Source organism: Nicotiana sylvestris, chromosome 9 (genome assembly GCF_000393655.2).
Source record: "Nicotiana sylvestris chromosome 9, ASM39365v2, whole genome shotgun sequence".
NCBI classification, from domain to species: domain Eukaryota; kingdom Viridiplantae; phylum Streptophyta; class Magnoliopsida; order Solanales; family Solanaceae; genus Nicotiana; species Nicotiana sylvestris.
The window spans coordinates 58342093-58365296 of record NC_091065.1 but is presented as its reverse complement, the minus strand read 5'-3'; the positions used below and the strand labels follow the sequence as shown (position 1 = coordinate 58365296).

Below are 23204 nucleotides of genomic sequence, written 5' to 3'. Positions count from 1 at the left end.
TCCTATCACACAAAACACTGGAAGAGAGCCTCCACTTCATCTATCCCGCTCCGATGCGATGTGCGACATCTTCATCAATCTCTTCGTTACCCTAGATAATAGACCCAAGATACTTAAAACTCGCTCTCTTGGGGATAACTTGAGTATCAAGCTTAACATCTACATCTGCATCATGGGTCCCGTCAATAATTCTTCCAAGTCTGAATCTCCTATGATCAATAATTCTTCCATATCTTGGTTGATTGCCATATTCATACCCATAATGCAGGCTTCATACTCGACAGTGTTGTTTGTGCAGAAAAATCGAAGTCGAGTTTTGGCTGGATAGTACTGACCAGTGGGTGATATCAAAATTGCCCCAATTTTGACACCTTTTGCGTTCATAACTCCATCGAAGAATATTTTCCAAACATTGGTGTCTTCTGATGTTATCTCAACTGAATCTACATCCTCGTCCGGGAAGTAAGTACTCAAGGGCTGATATTCATCATCAATAGGGTTTTTAGCTAGGTGATCTGCTAAAGCCTAGGCTTTCATTGCCGTGCGGGTAACATAGACTATATCAAATTTTGTGAGCAGAATCTGCCATTTTGCTAACCTCCATATGGGCATCGGCTTCTGGAATATGTACTTCAAAGGAGCTTGGTGATGAGATAAGTGGTGTAGGCCAACAAGTAATGCCTAAGCTTCTGAGCGATCCAAGTTAGAGTGCAACAAGTCCTTTACAAAAAAGTGTATTTGGCTTCATAACTGGTGAACTTCTTGCTCAGATAGTAGATTTCCTATTCTCTCCTTTTGGTCACATCGTGTTGCCCGAAGATACAGCTGAAGGAATTCTCCAAGACTATCAGATACAAAAACAAATGCCTCCCCAGTTCGGGTGGGACCAAGACTGGCGGATTTGACAGATATTCTTTGATTTTGTCAAAGGCTTCTTGACACTCATCCGTCCATTTAATCGCTGAATCTTTCTTCAACAGCTTGAAGATGGGCTCACATGTGGAAGTCAACAAAGCAATGAATCGGCTAATGTAGTTCAACCTTCCCAGCAGGCTCATAACCTCGTTCTTGGTTCTTGGAGGAGGCAAATCCTGAATAGACTTTATCTTTGTTGGGTCTAGCTCGATGCCCCTTCGACTGACTATAAATCCCAAGAGTTTCCCAGATGGAACTCTAAATGCACATTTAGTTGGGTTAGCTTCAAATTATACTTGCACAGACGCTCAAAGAACTTTCTCAGATCCCGAACACGGTCATCCTGTGTCTTGGACTTAATGATCACATCATCCACATACACCTCGATTTCTTGTGCATCATGTCATAAAAGATGGTAGTCATAGCTCTCATGTACGTTTCCCTGGCATTCTTCAAACCAAAAGGCATGACCCTGTAACAATAGGTGCCCCAGGGTGTGGTGAAGGCTGTCTTTTCCGCATCTTCTTCATCCATCAAGACCTGATGATATCCAGCATAACAATCCATGAAAGACTGTATCTCATGTTTAGCACAGTTGTCAACAAGGATGTGGATGTTTGGCAAATGGAAGTTGTCTTTGGGACTTGCTTTGTTCAGTTCTCGATAGTCAACACACACCCGAGTTTTCCCATCTTTCTTTGGCACGGGAACCATATTAGCTAACAATGTGGTGTATTGGACCACTCCGATCACCCCGCTTTCAACTGTTTGGTGACTTCTTCTTTGATCTTGTCACTGATATCAGTTTTGAACTTCCTCTGCTTTTGCTGGAAAGGGAGATGATCGGGGTAAGTCGGCAACTTGTGGACCACCAAATCGACACTTAATCCTGGCATGTCATCGTAAGACCAAGCAAACACATCTTTGAATTCGAACAAAAGTTGGATCAATGCATCCCTGGTTCTTTCATCCGTGTGAATGCTTATCATGGTTTCTTGGATCTCTTCAGAACTACCCAAATTAACCGGCTCAGTTTCATTTAGATTTGGCTTAGGCTTATTCTCAAATTTCTCCAATTCTTGATTTATTTCCCTAAAAGCCTCTTCTTCATCATATTCTGGTTCTTGATTCATTATTTCACAATTAGACAGCGTATTTGGATCTGGGCATAAAGTCCGCAAGCATGTCATATTATTTAAAGCCGCATTATTAGAACTGAAAGAAAAATAAGAAAAAGTAACAAAAATTAGAAAGAATAAAGAGAGATTCATGAACGATGAAATATTGATTTCATTTCATTGAATTTTTGAAGATAACAGGGTTTACATTGGAATTTAAAGACAGTAAACTAAAAGAAACATCTGAGTTACACCCTGGAATAACTCGCGATGTAGAAAAGGTGGCAAGATTGGACTACCGGTATTCCCGCCTGACTAGGAACGGAGTAGCCTTCTAGTTTTGTAACTTGGCATTGGGCCCCATATACAGCACCTCAACGGTGCTCGAGCCTTCTCCCGCCTGAACCATGTGGGTTTCAGACAACATTTGCCTCATAGCCCCATATATTTCTTCAATTTCCTCGACCGTGAAGGCCTCATCTTCTTCTTCTTCATTGTACTTGGGCCTGACGAATGTTTTGTAGAGATGGGGAACCGGCTGAGGTAAAACCCAACCATTGCTCTTTTGTTCATTTGCCCATGTCACATCAGCTTCTATGGCGTGAAAACCCACACCGAAGAACTTCTTGCTGGTAGGTAAAGTGATAGATTCTGTGATACCTTGCAATGATGCCCTGAGTCCCTTCTCAGGCTTATAACCACACAATGATACCTCAAAATCCACAGGACCAATAGTCAAAATCAAATCGATCTCACCTATGGTGTCTCTCTTGATGCCATCAAGGCACGAACACAGATATTGTTAGGCCCGATTCTCTCAGTCCCAATCTCCATTCTTTGCAAAGTTGAGAGAGGGCATATGTCGACCCCCGATCCATCTACCATGACTCTTTTCACATAATACCCCTCACATTTAACCATCAAATGGAGGACTTTGTTGTGGGCGGCCCCTTCCGGAGGCAAATCATTCTTGCTAAAGGAAATCTGATTGACTGCGAAGAATCTTTCTGCCATCCTTTCCAGTTGTTCGACAGTGGTTTCAATCGAAACATAAGCTTCATTGAGGGTTTTTATCAACACTTTCTGATGCTCAATTGAGCTTATTAGCAGAGACAACAACGAGACCTGAGCGGGAGACTTTTGGAGTTGGTCAATTATCTCAGAGTCCGGAGTTTTCATTTTTTGGAAGAGCTCTTCTGCTTCTTCGGCACTAACTTGCTTTTTGATCAGGAAGTCCTTATTATTGGCATTGTTCATTCTCCCACATTAAGGTATTTCTTAGCTGGGTTAGTTTCATTTGCTTATCCTAGGACTTCTTTTCCCTTGTAGGTTACTACCGCCTTGTTGTAATTCTATGGGACGGTAGTAGGGTCTATCATGGGCCTCTGTGGTGCGCGGCCAATAACCACGGGCTCATTCAGCCTTGATGAAATTACTGGCCCCCATACCACATAGGTCCCTTTAGGCATGTACATCTTAGGTCCCTTGTTCAGCTCGAACCTTTTTGGAGGGCTCAATGTCATTTGCGCTTTCCTGTGACCTCGGAAAACATAAAGAATGGCATCTTTTGGGGGTACTACCCCAGTTTGGTTTCCACTGTCTTTTCTGTATTTTGAGGGATTGATTTACTCTTCTTCTCCCCCTTATCTTGCTTTACAGTAGCCTTTGGCTTTTTCTCGACATCAGCGATTGCAATGATGGCTTTCAAAGCGGGATCAAACTCCTTATCTTTGCAAATCATTCCAATAACTGGCCCGTTGTTGTGAGCCGATAATGGGTTATTGGTCATATTAGGAATCTCTTCATCCTTTAGCACTATCCATTTTTGCTCTATGAAATTTTCCACAACCCTTTTTAGAGTCCAACAGTCTTCAGTGTCATGTCCCTCCACCCCAGAATGATAGGCACATCGGGTGTCGGGTCAGTAGGAAAGTGTTCTGGGTTTTGCCTGGTTTGAGGTACGAGTTGCAACAAACCCATTTGGACCAGTTTAGGGAAAAGGCTAGAGTATGACTCACCAATAGGCGTGAAGTTTGTTCTCCTGGGCAGCTCTCGAGCACGGGCATTGTAGGGGAAGTTATTTTGTGGAGGTCGGGGATTATAGTGAGCTTGGCGAGGAGGGTGATTTCTAGGAAATGGAGCTCGGTTTTGGTTAAACTAATGTTGTGGATGGGCATACGGCTGGGCGTTCATTACTACGTACGGCTGAGGAGCCATAGCATAGGCCACATCTTGATGAGGATAATAATGTTGTTGGGTGCTTGGAGGGAAGTAACCTCTGGGTGGACGAGGGTTTCTTAGACTTGAAGTTGCCATCGCCACCTCTTCTTTCTTCTTTCTGTTTGCTACACCTTCGGACCCGCTTTGAATTGCTTGGGATGTAGCTCTTATGGCAAATTGGGGCAATATGCACCCTGTTATCAGACCATTCTCGACCATCTCACCAATCTTGATGGCCTCAGCAAACGGTTTCCCCATTGCAAACATCATATTCTGAAAGTAGTCAGCCTCTTAGGCTTGTAGAAAAACTCTAACCATTTATGTTTCATCCATCGGGGGTTTTACCCTTGCCGCTTGTTCGCGCCATTTAACAGCATATTCTCGGAAACTTTCCGATGACTTTTTCTTGAGATTCGACAGAGAATTCCTGTCGGGAGCTATGCCTATGATATACTGAAACTGCCTGACAAAATCTCGAGCCAGATCATCCCAAATGTGCCAACGAGACATGTCCTGATCCATGTACCACTCAGATGCAATGCCAACTAGACTCTCTCTGAAATAAGCCATTAAGAGCTCTTCTTTTCCGCTTGCCCCTATTAATTGATTGCAATATATCTTAAGGTGGGCTATGGGATCCCCATGCCTGTCATACTTTTTAAACTTTGGGGTCTTGAAACCCAGGGGCAAATGCACATATGGGAACATACATAGATCAGCTTAGGATACGCTCTTTTGTCAGCTTAAGCCTTGTATGTTCTTAAGGCTCTGTTCCATGCTCCTTATTTCCCGGGTAATTTCCTCTTGCTCGGGGTTCTTTGTAGTCTTCTCCTGTCTCGCGGTAAACTCGTACTAGGGTTGTTGAGGGTAAGGATTGGTGGTGAACTGGGTAGGTTCTGGTGGAAAAGATGGTACTTGGAAGGTGAAGAATGATGGATCAAAGCTTGGCCTAGGCACAGTCGGTTGTACCGCAGCCGAGGTTGGTGGTGCTGTGAATATGTTAGAGGCTACTCCCAGAACCACCCCGGGGCAAACCTCAAAAGGTGTTCCGATGAAGTGAGCTAAGATGGTGGGGTGTCCAAGTGGGGTATTTGGGTAATTTATTGAGATGTTGGAATTTCCACTTGCCCTAGGAAGTAACTCAGGGAAACCGGGTATGGAACTTGGTGGCTCTCTACCATTGGACCAGGCATCCCACATTTGTAGCATGCGAAGGCGCAGTACCCTATTCTCTTCAGTTGTTGCTGACTCTAAGGTTGGGATAACCGACAGCGGGCTATCCTCTGAGATGGGAATCGTTGGTGTATGACTTTCTGATGGCATTTCTATATTGCCCTTTGATCTTGTGAAGTACGGGTGTGAAGCCAAGTTACCACAAACCAACCACCTCAAAAACAGAACCTATACTCAATAGTAGACAACAAACCGGTTAGTTTGAAACAATTAATAGATAGAAAATCGCACATTGGGGGTGTGATGCACCTATACAGTTAAATGTGTTTCTACATATTTTGCAACGATTGCATGTCTCATCCCAGCTTTTGTTTATCTCCCCAATCTTCTCTCTTGCTCTCTTTTGCACTCTCATTTTCTCTCTTGTTCTCATTCTCTTTTCCTTGTTTTCTCTCCTTTTCTTTTTGGTTTTTCTTTTGGTTTTCTCTTTTCCACATTTTCTCTTTTATTTGAGTTATTTACAAAAATTATGACCGGATCTGATGAAGATTGCCTACGTATCACAACGTCGTGTGAATCAGATCATCACGTAGTTCAAGGAATAAATGCAAAAAGTAAAGAAACAATTTTTGGGGTTTTCCAAATTTTCATTAATAAAAACTTCTACTTTTCTGAGTTACAAAAGACTCCATCATACTTTTTCTAGGCATTTAAAACTAGAAATAGACTCGAAACATACTTTAAACTAGAAACTAAAATACAAACTCAAAATGAAAATCAAAAATACATCAGTGTTTCTACTCTTGGGGCCCGTGGGACATCAGTGGTCTTGCCACGGCCCTATTTGCAAGATCCCCTTGGAGACGCTCCAGGTCACTCATTATTTGGAGAACAAAGGTCATTACTGCAACAAAGAAAGTGGTTCTAGTCATGTCTTCACATTTATGGCACTTCATGACGATGTAGTCAGCAATTGCTCTAACCCTTTCCCTGATGATACCCTTTTGTTGGAGCAAACGCCTGATTTGCTGAGACCTAGCTTCTAGTACTTGGGCGTCATGATGGTTTTGACCTTGCAGTTGTTTCATATCTTCCTCCAGCTGAGACATTAATGCATAGCAATGTTCCCTTTCTACTTTAAAGTTCTTAGCTTGTTTGGCCATCTCATTTTCGAGGGTGGTAAGCCTTTTCTTCAAATTTGTGATTGTTTCCTTATATTTCCTTTTCAACTGCCGTACAAACTTCGCCCGTCCCTCTGCGTTCTTTGTCAACTGTGCCCGGGCTCTTGCCAAATTAACCTTGGATTTTTCCAAGTCATCCTGGTACTCGGATATTTTCCTTCTAAGACCATTTATGAGCATTTCATCTGTTTGGCTCCTTTCCTGATTCTCAACAACTACTTTCAATTTTTTGGATCTGGGCTCAGGGAGCTTTGTTTTATTGAGCCAGCTTCTTCTTTTCCCCTTCATCGGCAGCAGCTTGTACACTATTGTCAAATTTGAGATCCCTGATTTGTCCCTCCAAGTTGCTTATCTTGGCCCTGTAGCTTGCCTCTTTTGCCAACCAATCCCATTGCTCCCATGAATCATTAGTGAATTGTTGGACGTGGGGTCTTTTAGTATGCCGTTCGGGCTCCTAATGGACTTGAAATCTTTTACCAAACCAAGTCATGTAATTAGGCTCTAATTCGCCTTTAGACAGATCCCGCACCCGAGTCTTTGGCTCTAGAAATCTACACTCATTCCAAAGCTGACGAACTTTTCCTTCCGGGAATACAGCATTTGGACCCAATTCGGTGACTTGTCGGCTCAGATCTTCGTCATATGGGATAGTTTGGTACCTGCCTAGTCGGCGCAGTACCCTGTGTGGAGCGTACGGTTGAATGCTCCGGAGACCCATTAAGAGAAGGTAGCACACCTCGGCTGACCTGTAAATGACTTCAGTGACAGGGAGCCAACCGAAAGTCCACTCAATTTTGTCTAAGGTTAAGGAACTCAAATACGCAAACCAGGCCTTTGTACCTTCTGGAAATTCATAATCCACCATCCGGTTTTCATGTTCTTCAATGTAATTCAGACCAGTCATGCCATAGTTCATGTACCCCAGGCGGTGGCAGAGATGTTCTTGTATCTAAAGTTGCAGAAGCATGTTACAGCCCTCGAAGAATTTTCCCCCTTCTCGGTAGAGAGTTAAAGCTCGATAAATCTCCGCTAAGATCATTGGAACAAGGGTGCCATTAGCTTTTTTAATCATGACATCAGCCATTCCCACAAGACCCAATTCTATATTTTCGTCCTTTCTTGGGTAGATTAAAACACCCAGGAACGCCATATAAAAGCCAGTCCCCAACGTGCCTCCCATTTATCTTTGTTTCCCGAATGAGTTAGGCCAGTATCTGGAGCCTCAAAACCGTGGGGATCGCCATAACGCTGGTATAAGAAGTAGAATATGCAAAATACCTCGGATAGATTTCTGTCTTGAACCTCCCAACTGATGCTTAGAAGGTCCAAAAACTTATGTGGAGTCACTGTTCTTGGTGCCACTAGACACTGACTTATGAGATTCCCACCAAACCCGCATAACCCGCTATTTCCTCAAGTGTGAGGGTTAAATCAAAATTAGAAAAGTGGAACACATTATGCGTCGGGTCTCAAAAAGGTATCAAAGCCTCGATTACATCCAACCTTGGTTTGATTTTCAGAAGACCAACAAGACCGTCCAAAACTTTTACAACAGTATTTCTGCGAACATTTTCTAAGTCGTTCCACCACATATGGAGTCCTAATGGGATTTCTTCGAGGACTATAAAGGGTTCATTTTCAATCGTGCTCATCCTGCACATTTATTAGAGTGATTTGTTAAAAGATCATGACTTATTTTGACTCAAGGGAAAAGTTGTCAATTTTCTTTTCCGAAAATTTTCATTTCAAAACTAAAAACCGCCTTTGCAAATACGGCCCTTCAGCACCTCAGAAAAGAAGATTTTAGGGCTGTGTTTGCTAATTGGCCAAAATTTGAAAAAGGAACCATAGGTGGCTATTCTTGCAAAATTAGCTTCTGATGCCCTTTTGGGGACATTTTGATTATTTAGACAAGAACGGCATCACCTAACTTATTTATGACAAGATGACAAAATTTTTGTTCTTTTTGGGTTATTTTTGTAAAAATGGAGTTGGACCCGGTGAGGGTTGCCTACGTATCCCACATCCGGTGAGAATCAAACTTGAGTAGTTCGGGAAGATTGGAAATGGAATAAATAAACTAACTCTTTTTTTTTACTTTTTATAAAACTCAAAACCATGAAACTTTTAAGGCAAAAGAAAAACATTATTGATTTTTGATTTTTTGATGATTTTATTTCTTTTGGAATTTTCTAAAAAAAAATACTTTAAAAGAAGAAAGGAAATATTTATTTTCTTTTGGATTTTTTTGAATTTTTGATTTTGATTTTTCTTTTATTTTTGAAAGAAAGACTTCTAAAAATACATTTTTTATTGGAACTTTGGAATTTTTAAAAGTAAAAAGAAAATATTTTTGTTTGAATTTTTATTTGTTTTCTTTCTTTCTAAAGAAGAAAGAAAATATTTTATTTTTTTTGGATTTTGGATGTTGCCTCTTAATTTTCGAAAGAGGGACTTTTAAGAAAATATTTTGAATTTCTGAGTTTTTTATTTATTTACAAAAGTACTTGTAAAGAAAAGCAAAATATTTTTGGACTTCAATTTTCAAGAAAACTTTTTTTGACATTTACGAAAGAAATACTTTTAAAGAAGGAAAAAAATATTTTCTTTTTTTTTTATTCTTTTTTTTAAAAATTTTTTGGAAAAATACTTCAAAACAAAGAAAACCCGCATGAAATACTCCAGGAAGAAGGAAACTACTTTTTTTAGATTTAAAAACTTCCCTTTTTTTGAATTTTCTAAGGAAAGATTTCTAAAGGAAAATATTTTTGGATTTTTGAAAATTGGGGTCGAAACCGATGATGTTTGTCTACGTATCTCACATCCGGTAAGAATCAGACCCACGTAGTTCGGTCAGTTTTGACGGAACAGGGGAAACATGGCACTTGAAATTTTAGCTCATTTTGAAATGACTTTTCTTTTTTCAGAATTTCGGCAGAGTTTCAGAATTTTCTAAATACCTACCTCTCACTTCTTCTTCTTTTTTTTGATTTTCTTTTTCATTTTTTTTATTTTCTTTCCCTATTCTAGAAGTCGGTCAACATGCAAGTCGAAACAAAAAGATGAGCAAGTAACACGTAAGATGCATCAGGATGGTCTTTTTAATTTGGGTACACTTGTCCTAGACGGACTCAACCCCTGTGTTGAATCCCCAAAGTCAGATGCACGTGATGCAAACAAACGTACCTACTAGGGATCCGGCATGAGGCTATGTTATTCTAGGTTTAAAAACCTGGGTGTATTATTCTAAACCTGGCTTACTCGAGCGGACATCTCGAGCCGGGGGGAGCGTACCGGGAATATAGAAGCTTCACCGGCTTTGCAATTTGTCCGAACCTCGTTCTAAAATTAGGATAATGACTCTAACAGAAAAAAAGTCACACGAAGTGCACACTTCCCAGATGATTTAGAAGACTCAGAGAGAAGAGGGTTTCGTAACAATTTATATGCAGTCCAAATAATATCAAAGCGATAAAAAATGACATTTAGCACATTAGGCTCAAACATATAAAAATCAGATAATAAATAAAGCCAACTATAACAGTTATTCTAAGCTCGAATTCTTGAACCCTAAACCAAAAGTTCTGGGTTATGAGTCCCCAACAGAGTCTCCAAAGCTGTCACACCTCCTTTTTACCACCCGAGGGGGTATATAAGGGAGTTTTTCCAATTTAAGTGATATTATTCGAAATGGGATTTTTTTATTTATTTTTTAGAGTCGCCACTTGGAATAGTTTATTTTGATGTCCCAAGTCACCGGTTTATTTTAAATCCCAAATCGAGGAAAGTTTCGACTTTATTTTAAAGTCTGCGAAACCAGAAATTCTAAGTAAGGAATTCTGTTAACCTGGGAGAAGGTGTTAGGCATTCCCGGATTCCGTGGTTCGAGCACGGTCGCTTAAACTATTAAAATTGGCCTAGTTATCTAATTTATTACATGTTTTAAACCTATTGTGCATTTTTAACTTTATAACCGCTTTTAGGAAGATTCAATGTTATTTAAAACACGTCTTAAACCATGCTACATGAAATGCACCCGTGGTTCGCGACGCGTTCTATTTAACATTGTTGAGAATTGGGTAACATGAAATATACACCATGATTTGGTAATTAAAAATCACAACCACATCACGGGAATCGTACCCGTAGCTGTGATTAAATTATTTAAAGCATGCACCTAAAGCAACTACGAAAGTTTAAATTAATAACAACATTTATGAGGGCCATTGAGAGTTTAATTGATGGCGCACCCCAATTTTTACAAAGGTTTGAATTAACTTCATGAGGGCCATGGGTTATTAAAAAGAAAATGGCACACCTCAAAATGATTTTAAAAAAAGGATTTAATTAAGGTCATCTAATGATATTCTCATTTGAAACTAACTTAAGCCTTAACAAGAGCTAGTGGGTTACAAAACAGGTTTTTCTTTAGTCGTTTTGGACAAGGAGAATGGGCCAGCAGTGGCTTTTAAAACAAATCAGCTTTGAAGCTTCAACTGGGATCACGCTTTGGTCCAATAAATCAAAAGATTCTGGATATTGTTGTTGCATCTGAACTAGGCAGCCCACATTGGGCTTAAATTTAGGCGGGCCCAGATGTTAGAAGCGTTTTATTTGGGCCTTCTACTTCTAAAATTAACAGGAACTAAATATCAGTTTTTGCTCAATTAAAATAAAATCAGAACTTAGAAATCAAATTGCCATCCAGTTTGAAAGTTAAACACATGTTTTGCAAAACAAGAGAATCATACACTTATAATTTGCAAAGGGAAAACATTTACAGCTAGGTCGAGCTATTGGGCCCAACTGTCTAGGCCCAATGACTTACTCCTAGACTTGCTCGAATAAACCCCACATTTGGGCATGTTTTCAAGTCTAGCCCAATTTGCCAACATACTACATGTTCATAAAAATAAAACAAAGGGTCCAACTGTGGTGATCCAATACTAAACAAGCCAAAGAAAGAAAACTGAATTTAAAGAGTTATAAAAGTCCATTTACAATACTGAAGGTCCTGAGTGTACAAAATATCATTTCTTACAATTTATCATACTATTATCTAAAAGAATACTAAAATTATCAAAATAACTTCTAATTTTAACTTTCGATTTCTCTTCTGCCTTCGAGTCCTCTCCTACAATGTGTTGACTTGCAAGAGAACAGCTATGGAACTGCCTCTCACAAATCTACATTTTCAACTTCAGCCTTGAGATTATTTAGCCTTATGGCTATCTCACATACCAACACAAAAACAACAGTGACAATACAGCCGTTAGTACATATAAGAAAGCCATGAATCAATGTAACTTTAACATTAACTAAAAGAGCAATTTTAAAGAGGTTGTTTCAGTAATTAGAAGTTCATGCTCAAAACATTCTGCATTCTTTCACAGAAAAAAAACATAGCTAAGTAAAGTGATCCAACATGCTAGTGAGGCAATAGCTTAATACATTTGAAGGAATCATGATCATAAGGAATGAATAAGATGGAGACAGTAAGAGACACTCACCAAGCAAAAGCTTTTCATTCAAACATCAGACCACAGATTACAGAAGCCAAATGGACCTAAATCAAGCATGTGAGTCCCAAAATGTATACCTTTATCAGCAAAATAAACAATAAAGGCAAAATCTCTCCGAACAAAACTAGACTTCAGCAGCAAAACCAATAGCAACAACATCAAAATGACCTAAAGATTCAAATCAAAACCCAGAACCAGCTTGAAATCCAGAAGATTCAGCTAAAAGGGCTAAGAGAGTTTCTATTTCAAACCATATTTCAATCTTGGAAGGGATCAGAAATGAAAAGGTTTTTGAAGTTTTTCTCAAAATTTCTCAGATCTGAACCCTTTTTTTTAGAAGAAGATAGAGCCTTTTGCAGTAAACTTAGAATGAGAATATGCAGAGAACTTTTAGGTCTTTTTTTAGGTTCATCCCATCTCCCCTTTTTTGTATAGAAATGGTACCATATATAGGTACCAAAGATGCCATGTGATAGAGGAATTATTCCTTAGCCACAAAAAGCATATTCCAACAGAATTGGACAGCTGGTTTTCCCCTATCGGTTTCAGTATTTTGTACTAACCAAATGAGGCCAGCTGCCCTTCCTTTCTAAAACATTCCAGCCTAAAACTTATCTGATTTCAACAACTAACCAACCCTCTATGATCCCCTAAGTTTTTTTTTTTGTTCATTTAACACCCTAAAAGTCCTTTGATTTGCAGACTAGGGAAAACACAAACAAACATGCCAAGACAAATCAAACGAGCAAAATTAAGCAGTTGTAATGAATCCGAATACTAAGGAAAACTCACAATTAACTGATTTCGAAATGAATCCATGATTTAAATACACAGAACTCTAACTAAACTAAAATAAAATCATACAGTCGAGTACTGAAATTCAAAACATGCTTTTAATCAATCAAGAACAAATGAACAAATAAACAGTCATGAATAAATAAAGAGAGAAAAAAATCTAAAATTAAACCTAAAACATGCGGCTAATAAAACCACTAAACATGCAGAAAAAAACAAAGATAAAATTTAAACGAACAGAAGAAAGGAAAGAGAGTTACCTAAAGTTATTTCAAGATTAGGTCAATTTGAGAACTCGTTCAAAATCCTTCGAAATGTAAATGGACTTTGACTACCATTAATTGATTGTTCTTAACAAGAACAATCGACTAATGGAGGTTTTAAGTCCACTCGACCAAATACAGATCAAGAAGAGCAGAAAGAAAAATTAGGGTTCTTCCAGAATCATGAGATTTAAAATTCGAAGAAATCGGGGCTGATTCGAAAGGGGTTAATGGTGATTTGGGGTTCAGATAGGGGCAAGGATCATAGGGTATGAGTTTGGAGTGATTTGGAATATTTAAGGTTTGGACGGATTTTTTTTATTTAAGATTCAAAGATCTCGGGCATGACTCGAAGGAAGAGGACTAGAGATATGGACTAAGGAGGTAAAGGGGAGTTCAGAGTGTGAATTTGGGAAGCTTTGGACCACCGGAACTACCGTGAGGTGATTTCCGGTGGTAGTTTGCGATGGAGGCAGCGTGGAATCCTAGGCGGCTAGGGTTTGGTTCGATGAATGTTAGAGACGAAGTGAGGGGGTTTCGAAATGGGAGGGGGGAGACCGGCTTCAGACAGTTTTATATTAAATGACTCCCTAGTTCCGAACCGTTGGATTGCCAAGATCTAACGGTTGTGATCAAGCGTTACAAAAACGGGGTCGTTTGAGGTTAGACGGGGCTGGACCGGGTAGGCTTGTTTTGGGCCTGGGTTAAGGGTATAAATTGGGCTGGTTAGGCGATCAAAATTCGGTCCAATTCTAGAAAAATCCAAATCTTTTTTCTTCCACATCTTTTAATTCCAATTTCTTTTTAAAAATCCTAAATTATCTAAAATGTGAAAATAAAATAATTAACTAATTATAAAAATTATAAATATCACTTAATTCTAAATTAAAAGAGAAAAAATTATAAACTAAAAATTAAAGGACAAAATGTAAAAATGAACTAATTTTTGTGATTTTCAAATTTCTATAAAAAAACAATTACTGATTAATTTTAAAAATGTAAAAACAAATCCTAAATGTAATGCATGATATTTTTGGTATTTTTTCACGATTTAAAAAAAAAATTAAACATGCACAGAAATGCAAATAATTACGAAAATTCTAGAAAAATTCCTAAAATGACAAATAATTAACAGAAAAATCTATTTTCTTGGGATTATGTAGGAGTAATTAATATAGGGCAAAAATCACATGCTCACAGTATCTAGTCACAATTTACTTAACGATATCAATAATAAACCAATTCTAATGCGTGAAAATAGGTTTCTCATTGTTTTCCCCAAAAAGTCAAAAATCGACCCCGGGCCTGCTTGGTCATAACCTAGTTCGAACCAAAACTTGATCACTCATTCACTCACGAACCCAAATATGTAATTAGTTTTGAATCGGACCTCAAATCGAGGTTCAAATCCCCAAAATTTGAAAATCCTAACTTCTACCCAAAAACACCCAATTTCCCATAAAAACCCTTGATTTTGAAGTGAAATAATGTAAAAAGATATAATAGATTGAAGAAAATAAGTTAGAAATTACTTACTAATGATTTGGAAAAGTTTGTGCCTTTGCAAAATCGCTTAAGGAGGTTTAGGGTTTAAGAGAGTTGGAAAAATGAAGAAAATCCCGTCTGAAATCTCATTTAGCAGGTGCAGTTATCGCAATTGCGAACATGGGTTCGCAATTAGAACCCTTCAAAAGTCTGCTACCTTCGCATTTGTGAAGGATATGTCGCATTTCCGACTCCTGACTCTTTCGCATTTGCGACCAAATTGTCGCATTTGCGAGAATGGCCTGCCAAGGCTTGGTTCGCAATTGCGACGCCTAGGTCGCATTTCCCAAGACTAAGAACTTCGCATTTGCGAAGCCTGATCTCGCAATTGCGAGATCAGAGGCCTGCTACACAGCTGCAACATACCAGCAATTTTCTTAAGTCCAAATTCACTCTGCGGCCTATCCAAAACTCACTGAGCCCTCCGGGCTCCAAGCCAATGATGCACGCAAGTCTAAAAATATCATATGGACTTGCTCGCGCAATCAAATCATCAAAATAACATCAACAACTATGAATTAAACCTCAAATTCATGAAATTACCCAAGAACGCTGAAATTTCCATTTTCTCAACTATAGGTCTGTTTTATACCAAACCAATTCCGATTCTTACCAAATTTCACAGATTCAACTTAATTATTATTCTAAACTTGTACCGGGCTCCGAAACCAAGATACAGGCCTGATACCATCAAGAAAATACATCAATTCAATTCTAAAAGCCTTTATATTTTCCAGCAAATAACTTTCTTTAAAAATTCTTTTCACGGGTCCGGGTCCGGGTCTGTTTTCCATGAAAGTTGACCAAAGTCAACTTTAACCAATTTTAAAGGCCGATTTCATTATTTTTCTGAAATTTCACATAAAATCTTTTCGGAGATACGCCCGGACTGTGCATGCAATTCGAGGTGAGACAAAAAGAGGTTTCAATGCCTCGGAACGCAGTTTTGACTTCTAAAACAAAAAATGACCTTTAGGGTCATCACATTATTCACATCTAAAACAATTGTTCGTCCTCAAACGGACATAGAAAAGTACCTGAGTCGGTGAAAAGATGAGAATAACAGCTCCGCATATCGGACTCGGACTCCTAGGTTGCTGCCTCAACAGGCTGACCTCTCCACTACACATGAGCTGAAGGGAAATTCTTCGATCTCAACTGACAAACCTGCCAGTCTAAAATAGCCAATGGCTCCTTCTCATAGGTCAAGTCCTTGTCCAACTGGACAGTGCTGAAGTCTAACACGTGGGATGGATCGCCGTGATACTTCCGAAGCATGGACACATGAAACACTAGGTACACAGTTGATAAACTCGGCGGCAACGGAAGTCGGTAAGCTACCTCTCCCACTCGATCAAGAATCTCAAAAGGACCAATGATCCTAGGGCTTAGCTTGCCCTTCTTCCCGAATCTCATCATGCCCTTCATGGGTGACACCTGAAGCAACACTTGCTCTCTGACCATGAATGCCACATCGCGAACCTTACGGTCGGCGTTACTCTTTTGCCTGGATTGAGTTGTACGAAGCCTATCTTGAATGATATTAACCTTATCCAAGTCATCCTGTACTAGATCTATACCCAACAACCGAGCCTCTCACCGCTCAAACCATCCAACCGGCGACCAACACCGCCTACCATATAATGCCTCATAGGGAGCTATCTGGATGCTCGACTGGTAATTGTTATTGTAGGCAAACTCTGCTAATGGCAAGAATTGATCCCACGAACCTCCAAAGTCAATAACACCTGCTCGGAGCATATCCTCCAAAATCTAAATAGTACGCTCGGAATGTCCATCCGTCTGTGGATGAAATATTGTGCTCAACTCGACCCGAGTACCCAACTCATATTGAATTACCCTCCATAAATGCGAGGTAAACTACGTACCTCGGTCAAAAATAATAGACACGGGCACACCATGAAGAACAACAATCTCCCGAATATAAATCTTTACCAACCGCTCAGAAGAATAGAAAACTGCCACCGAAATGAAATGCGCTGACTTAGTCAGCCTATCAACAATAACCCACACTGCATCGAACTTCCTCTGAGTCTGTGGGAGTCCAACAACGAAGTTCGTAGTGATACGTTCCCACTTCCACTCAGGAATCTCAATCCTCTGAAAGAAACCACCAGGTCTCTGATGCTCGTACTTTACCTGCTGACAATTCAAACACCGAGCTACATAGGCAACAATGTCCTTCATTCTCCTCCGCCAATAATGCTGCCGCAAGTCCTGATACATCTTAGCGGCACCCGGATAAATAGAATATCGGGAACTATGGGCCTCCTCGAGGATCAACTCACGAAGTCCATCCATATTAGGCACACAAACTCGAACCTACATCGTCAAAACTACATCATCTCCGATTGTAACCTGCTTGGCACCTTCGTGTCGCACTGTGTCCCTAAGGACAAGCAACTGAGGATCATCATACTGTCGATCTCTGATACACTCAAATAATGAAGAACGAGCAACTGTGCAAGCTAGCACACGACTGGGCTCAGAAATATCCAACCTCACAAACTAATTGGCTAAAGCCTGAACATCCAAAGCAAGCGGTCTCTCACCGACCGGAATATATGCAAGACTGCCCATACTGGCTGACTTCCTACTCAAAGCATCGGCCATTACATTGGCCTTCCCTGGATGATACAAGATGGTGATATCATAGTCTTTCAATAGCTCCAACCACCTCCTCTGCCTCAAATTGAGCTCCTTTTCCTTGAACAAATATTGCAAACTCTTGTGATCCGTGAACACCTCGCACGATACTCCATATAAATAATGCCTCCAAATCTTCAGCGCGTGAACAATGGCTGCTAGCTCCAAATCATGAACCGTATAATTCTTCTCGTGGATCTTCAGCTGTCGTGAAGCATATGCAATAACCCTGCCATTTTACATCAACACCGCACCAAGTCCAATATGAGACGCATCACAATATATCATATATGGCCCTGAACCTGTAGGCAATACCAACATCGGCGCCGTAGTCAAAGCTGTCTTGAGCTTCTAAAAGCTCGCCTCACACTTATCCGACCACCTGAGCTGGGCAACCTTCTGGGTCAACCTGGTTATCAGGGATGCAATAGATGAAAATCCCTCCACGAACCGACGGTAATAGCTCGCCAAAACCAAGAAACTCTGGGTCTCTGTAGCTGATGTGGGTCTAGGCCAGTCCTTGACTACCGCAATCTTCTTAGGATCCACCTGAATGCCCTCTACTGATACAACATGACCCAAAAATGCAACTAAAATCAACCAAAACTCACATTTCGAAAAGTTAGCATATAACTGACTGTCCCTCAAAGTCTGGAGAACGACTCGAAGATGCTGCTCATGCTCCTCCCGGCTACGGGAATAGATCAAAATATCATCAATGAAGACAATCACGAAGGAATCCAAATAAGGATTGAACACTCGATTCATCAAATCCATGAAAGTTGCTGGGACATTTGTCAACCCAAATGACATCACTAAGAACTCATAATGACCGTACCGAGTGTGAAAAGTTATCTTACGGATATCGGATGCCCTAATCCTTAACTGATGGTAGCCAGATCTCAAATCAATCTTCAAAAATACTTTGGCACCCTGAAGCTAATCAAACAAATCATCGATCCTCGATAATGGATACTTATCCTTGATTGTGACCTTGTTCAACTGTCGATAGTCTATGCACATCCTCATCGATTTGTCATTCCTCTTAACAAACAACACCGACGCACCCCAAGGCGAGACACTAGGTCTAATAAAGCCTTTATCAAGCAGGTCTTGCAACTGTTCTTTCAATTTTTTCAACTCTGACAGGGCCATACAATATGGCGGGATAGAAGTGGGCTAAGTGCCCGAAGCCAAGTCAATGTAAAAGTCAATATCCCTGTCGGGTGGCATCCCCGGCAGGTCTGAAGGGAATACCTCTGGAAACTCACGAACAACAGGCACAGAATCCATAGAAGGAACCTCAGCACTAGAATCACGAACATACGCCAAATAATCCAAATACCCTTTTTCAATCATACGCCGAGCCTTTATATAAGAAACAACCCTACTAACAAAATGACTGGGAGTCCTTCTCCACTCCAATCGAGGAAAACCCGGCAATACTAAGATCACGATCTTGTCATTATAGACCAATATAGCATGATAAGGAGATAACCAGTCCATCCCTAAAATGACATCGAAGTCTACCATATTGAGGAGTAAGAGATCTACACAGATCTCAAGACCCCAATAATAACCACACACGAGCGATAGACTCGATCTACAATAATAGAATCATCCACCGGTGTAGACACATATACAGGTGCACTCAAAGAATCACGAGGCACAACTAGATAAGGGGAAAAATAAGATGACACATAGGAATATGTATACCCCGGATCAAATAAAACTAAAGCATCTCTACTGCATACTGAAACCGTAACTATGATAACTATGCCGGAGGCCTCGGCCTCAGGTCTGGCTAGGATAGCATAACATCGAGGCTGGGCCCCACCACTCTGAACTACATCCCGAGGATGGCCTCTTGCTGGCTCGCCTCCACCACTAGATGCCTGACCTCCACCTCTAACACCTTGACCCCTACCTCTAGCTGGCTGCGTGGGTAGTGGAACACTCGGTGTCTAAACCATGGCACGGGAACCCTGATGCTGAGGACTGCTCGACACTCGAGGGAAAAATCTAGCAATATGCCTCGTATTGCCACAAGTGTAGCAAGCCCTCGGCTACTGAGACTTCTCACCCTTATGGCCTGAGTAACTACCCTGAAAACTCTAAAGCGGCGGTGCACTGATAGGAGCTAGTGGTGCACTGTAGGGAAACTAATCAAAATACTGCATGTGAGAGCCACGACCACCTGGAGCATCGTGAGAAGCCTGAAGGGCTGAATGAAATGGCCTGGGAGAATGGCCCCTACCAAATGAATCCCTTCCTCCAGATGAGGCACCACTGAACCGACCTAAATGACGAGGCCTCTTGTCAGACCCCTGCCCACTCCCCTATGATAGAACCATCTCAACTCTCTTGGCCACATTGGCCGCATCCTGAAAAGAAATCCCGCTCCCTGTCTCCTTAGTCATCTGCAATCGAATAGGCTGAGCGAGTCCCTCAATGAACCTCCTCTCTCTCTCTCTCTCTCTCTCTCTCTCTCTCTCTCTCTCTCTCTCTCTCTCTCTCGGTGGGAAGTATAATAAGAGCATGACAGGCCATGGCAATAAATCTGGTCTCGTACTGAGTGACGGTCATAGAACCCTGCTGGAGGCGCTCAAACTGCCTCTGATAGCTCTCTTTCTCTCTCTTTGAGTGATAGGTAGAAACTTCTCCAAAAATAGCTGAGAGAACGGATCCCAAGTCAAAGCTGGTGACCCGACTGGTCTAGCCAAATAGAAATCTCTCCACTAAGTCTTGGCAGAACCCAACAGACAAAAAGCAGCAAAGTCGACCCCATTAGTCTCCACTATCCCCATGTTCCGATGAACCTCGTGACAACTGTCCAAATAGTCTTGGGATCCTCTAAAGATGTATCACCATAAGTAGTAGTGAAGAGCTTGGTGAACCTATCCAACCTCCACAAAGCATCAGTAAACATAGCTACTCCATCACCGGTCTGAGCCACAATACCCGGTTGAACTACCCCAACTAGCTGAGGTGATGGAGTCTGAAACTGGGGAGTCATCTGCTACGGAGTGCGGGTAGCGGGAGTCTGTGCTCCTCCCCCAGCCTGAGAGACGGCTGGTGCTACAGGAAGTAAGCCTGCCTGGGCAACACTCTCCATAAGGCCCACTAGACGGACCAAAGCATCCTGGAGTACCGGGGTAGCGATGAACCCCTTGGGAACCTGAGTTGGCCTTGCTGGAATGGTCTAGGCTAGAGCCTCCTCCTCAAACTCTACCTGAGGCACCGCCATTATTGCTGCTGCTCTGGGATTAGCCCTGCCTCGGCCTCTGCCCAGCGTAGGAGCTGACACTGAAGGCTCGGGCTGCTGATCAGTGGATGAAGAAGCACGTGTTCTCGCCATCTGCGAAAGAATAGAGTAGAAGTTCAATTAGCATTGAGTAGTCAAATCGCACGATAGAGAAGAATAGATGTGAAATTTTCCTAAACTCTGTAGCCTCTAGGGGATAAGCACAGACGTCTCTGTACTGATCCCTTAGACTCTACCAAGCTTGTTCGTGAACTATGAGACCTAAGCAACCTAGAGCTCTGTACCAACTTGTCACGACCCGAATTTCCTATACTCGGGAGTCGTGATGGTGCCTACTCATGAAAGCTAGGCAAGCCAACTATTATGGTTCCACACAGTAACAATCATTCCCAAAAAGTTATAAACAAAAACTAAAGTTAAACAGTTGACAAATGTTGAAGAGTTATAACATGATCAAATAAACCAATACAAATCTACCCACGGATATGGTATCACAACTTCACGAACATCTACGAGTTACTACAAATATTTGTCTGAAAAGAAAGTACAACTGTTCTCAGAAAAGAAAAGAGACAACAGAAAGCTAAACAGGGAAGGGGTACTTCAGGCTCTGCAGACGCCAGTAGATCTACCTTGGTCTCTCTAGACTGAAGGCAGCTACCTCAGCTACTCACCGGGTCCGGTACCGAAATTTACACAAAAGAGTGCAGAGTATAGTATCAGTACAACTAACCCCATGTACTGAGTAAGTGTCAAGCCTAACCTCGGTGAAGTAGTGACAAGGCTAGGACACGACAATCACATATACATGTGCAGATAGATCATAAACAGATAGAAACATAATAACAAGAATCAACAGAATAAGGTGGGAAGGGGACATGCTGCGGGGGATATTAGATTCTAACAATAAGCCAATAAGGGAGCATCAATAAAGGAGCATAATGAACACCATATCTAAATCAACAAAATAATAAAACGGTAACATGTGCACAGCATCACCCTTCGTGTTTTTACTCTCATCCTCACCATATGAAACAATAGAATGGCACGGCATCACCCTTCGTGCTTTACCTCACATAATCATGGCACGACATTACCCTTCGTGCATTAATCCTCACAATATCGATATGGCATCACCCTTCGTGCATTAACTCTCAAATCATGGCACGGCATTATCCTTCGTGCATTAACACTCATAATATCAGCACGGCATCACCCTTCGTGCATTACACTCATTCACAATATCATGCATGACATCACCTTTCGTGCTTTACACTCTTCCTCACCCAAACAATAGAAACAGTACGTCCCAGCAAGGGAAACAACAATATCAACAATAATGTCCCGGCAAGGGAATCAACAATATCAATAATAACATCCGGGCAAAGGATTCAGCTATAACCAATCTCATTTTCAACAATTACTTCACAATAATGAAACTCAATTTGTGCCAATTCTCAACAATAAACAATTACCACGAAACTTCCATAAGCTTTGTTCAACATTAATTATCATCAAATTGAGCATGATCGATTCATAATAGAGTCACAACAATCATGATATAAGACTCACGGGCATGCTTGACACCAGCGTATAGATATTCGTCACCACACCTATATGTCGTACTCGATACAAACACATAGCAAATAGACCATAACTCCTATTCCCTCAAGCTAAGGTTAGGCCAAACACTTACCTCGAATCCATGGACAAGATTAAGCTTCAACTACCGGTTTACCACTCGGTTCCACTTTCAATTTGCTTGTATTTAGTCACAATTTACTTAACGATATCAATAATAAACCAATTCTAATGCATGAAAATATGTTTCTCATTGTTTTCCCCATAATATCAAAAATCGACCCCGGGCCCGCTTGGTCAAAACCTAGTTCGAACCAAAACTTGACCACCCATTCACTCACGAACCCAAATATGTAATTAGTTTTGAAATCGGACCTCAAATCGAGGTCTAAATCCCCAAAATTTGAAAATCCTAACTTCTACCCAAAACACCCAATTTCCCATGAAAACCCCTTGATTTTGATGTGAAATCATGTAAAAAAATGTTATAGATTGAAGAAAATAAGTTAGAAATTACTTACTAATGATTTGGAGAAGTTTGTGCCTTTGAAAAATCGTCTAAGGAGGTTTAGGGTTTAAGAGAGTTGGAAAATAAAAAAAATCCTGTCTGAAATCTCATTTAGCAGGTGCAGTTATCGCAACTGTGAACAGGGGTTCACAATTGCGAACCCTTCAAAAGTTTGCTACCTTCACATTTGCGAAGGATATGTCGCATTTGCGACTCCTGACTCTTTCGCATTTGTGACCAAATTGTCGCATTTGCGAGAATGGCCTGTCCAGGCTTGGTTCGCAATTGCGACGCCTGGGTCGTAATTGCGAGATCAGAGGCTTGCTACACAACTGCAACATACCAACAATTTTCCTAAGTCAAAACTCACTCCGCGGCTTATCCAAAACTCACCCGAGCTCTCGGGACTCCAAACCAATCATGCACACAAGTCTAAAAATTTTATATGGAC

General features: G+C 40.9%; 1 protein-coding gene across 1 annotated transcript; it reads right to left on the bottom strand.

Annotated features, from left to right (window-relative positions):
* Window positions 1-15854: 15854 nt before the first annotated feature.
* LOC138877628 (uncharacterized) lies at window positions 15855-16979 on the bottom strand. Its single transcript, XM_070157253.1, has 2 exons — window positions 16693-16979; window positions 15855-16239 (listed from the first exon to the last, which is right to left on the bottom strand). Exons 1-2 carry the CDS (start codon window positions 16977-16979, stop codon window positions 15855-15857), a joined length of 672 nt encoding a protein of 223 aa, XP_070013354.1.
* Between the last annotated feature and the right edge of the window lie 6225 nt (window positions 16980-23204).

Coding starts and splice junctions, on each gene's coding strand:
- LOC138877628 (XM_070157253.1), bottom strand. CDS start 16,979: ATGTATCAGGACTTGCGGCAGCATTATTGGCGGAGGAGAATGAAGGAC. Junction 16,240..16,692: donor GTTTTCTATTCTTCTGAGCG/GTTGGTAAAGAT, acceptor AACTCAATCCAG/GCAAAAGAGTAACGCCGACC.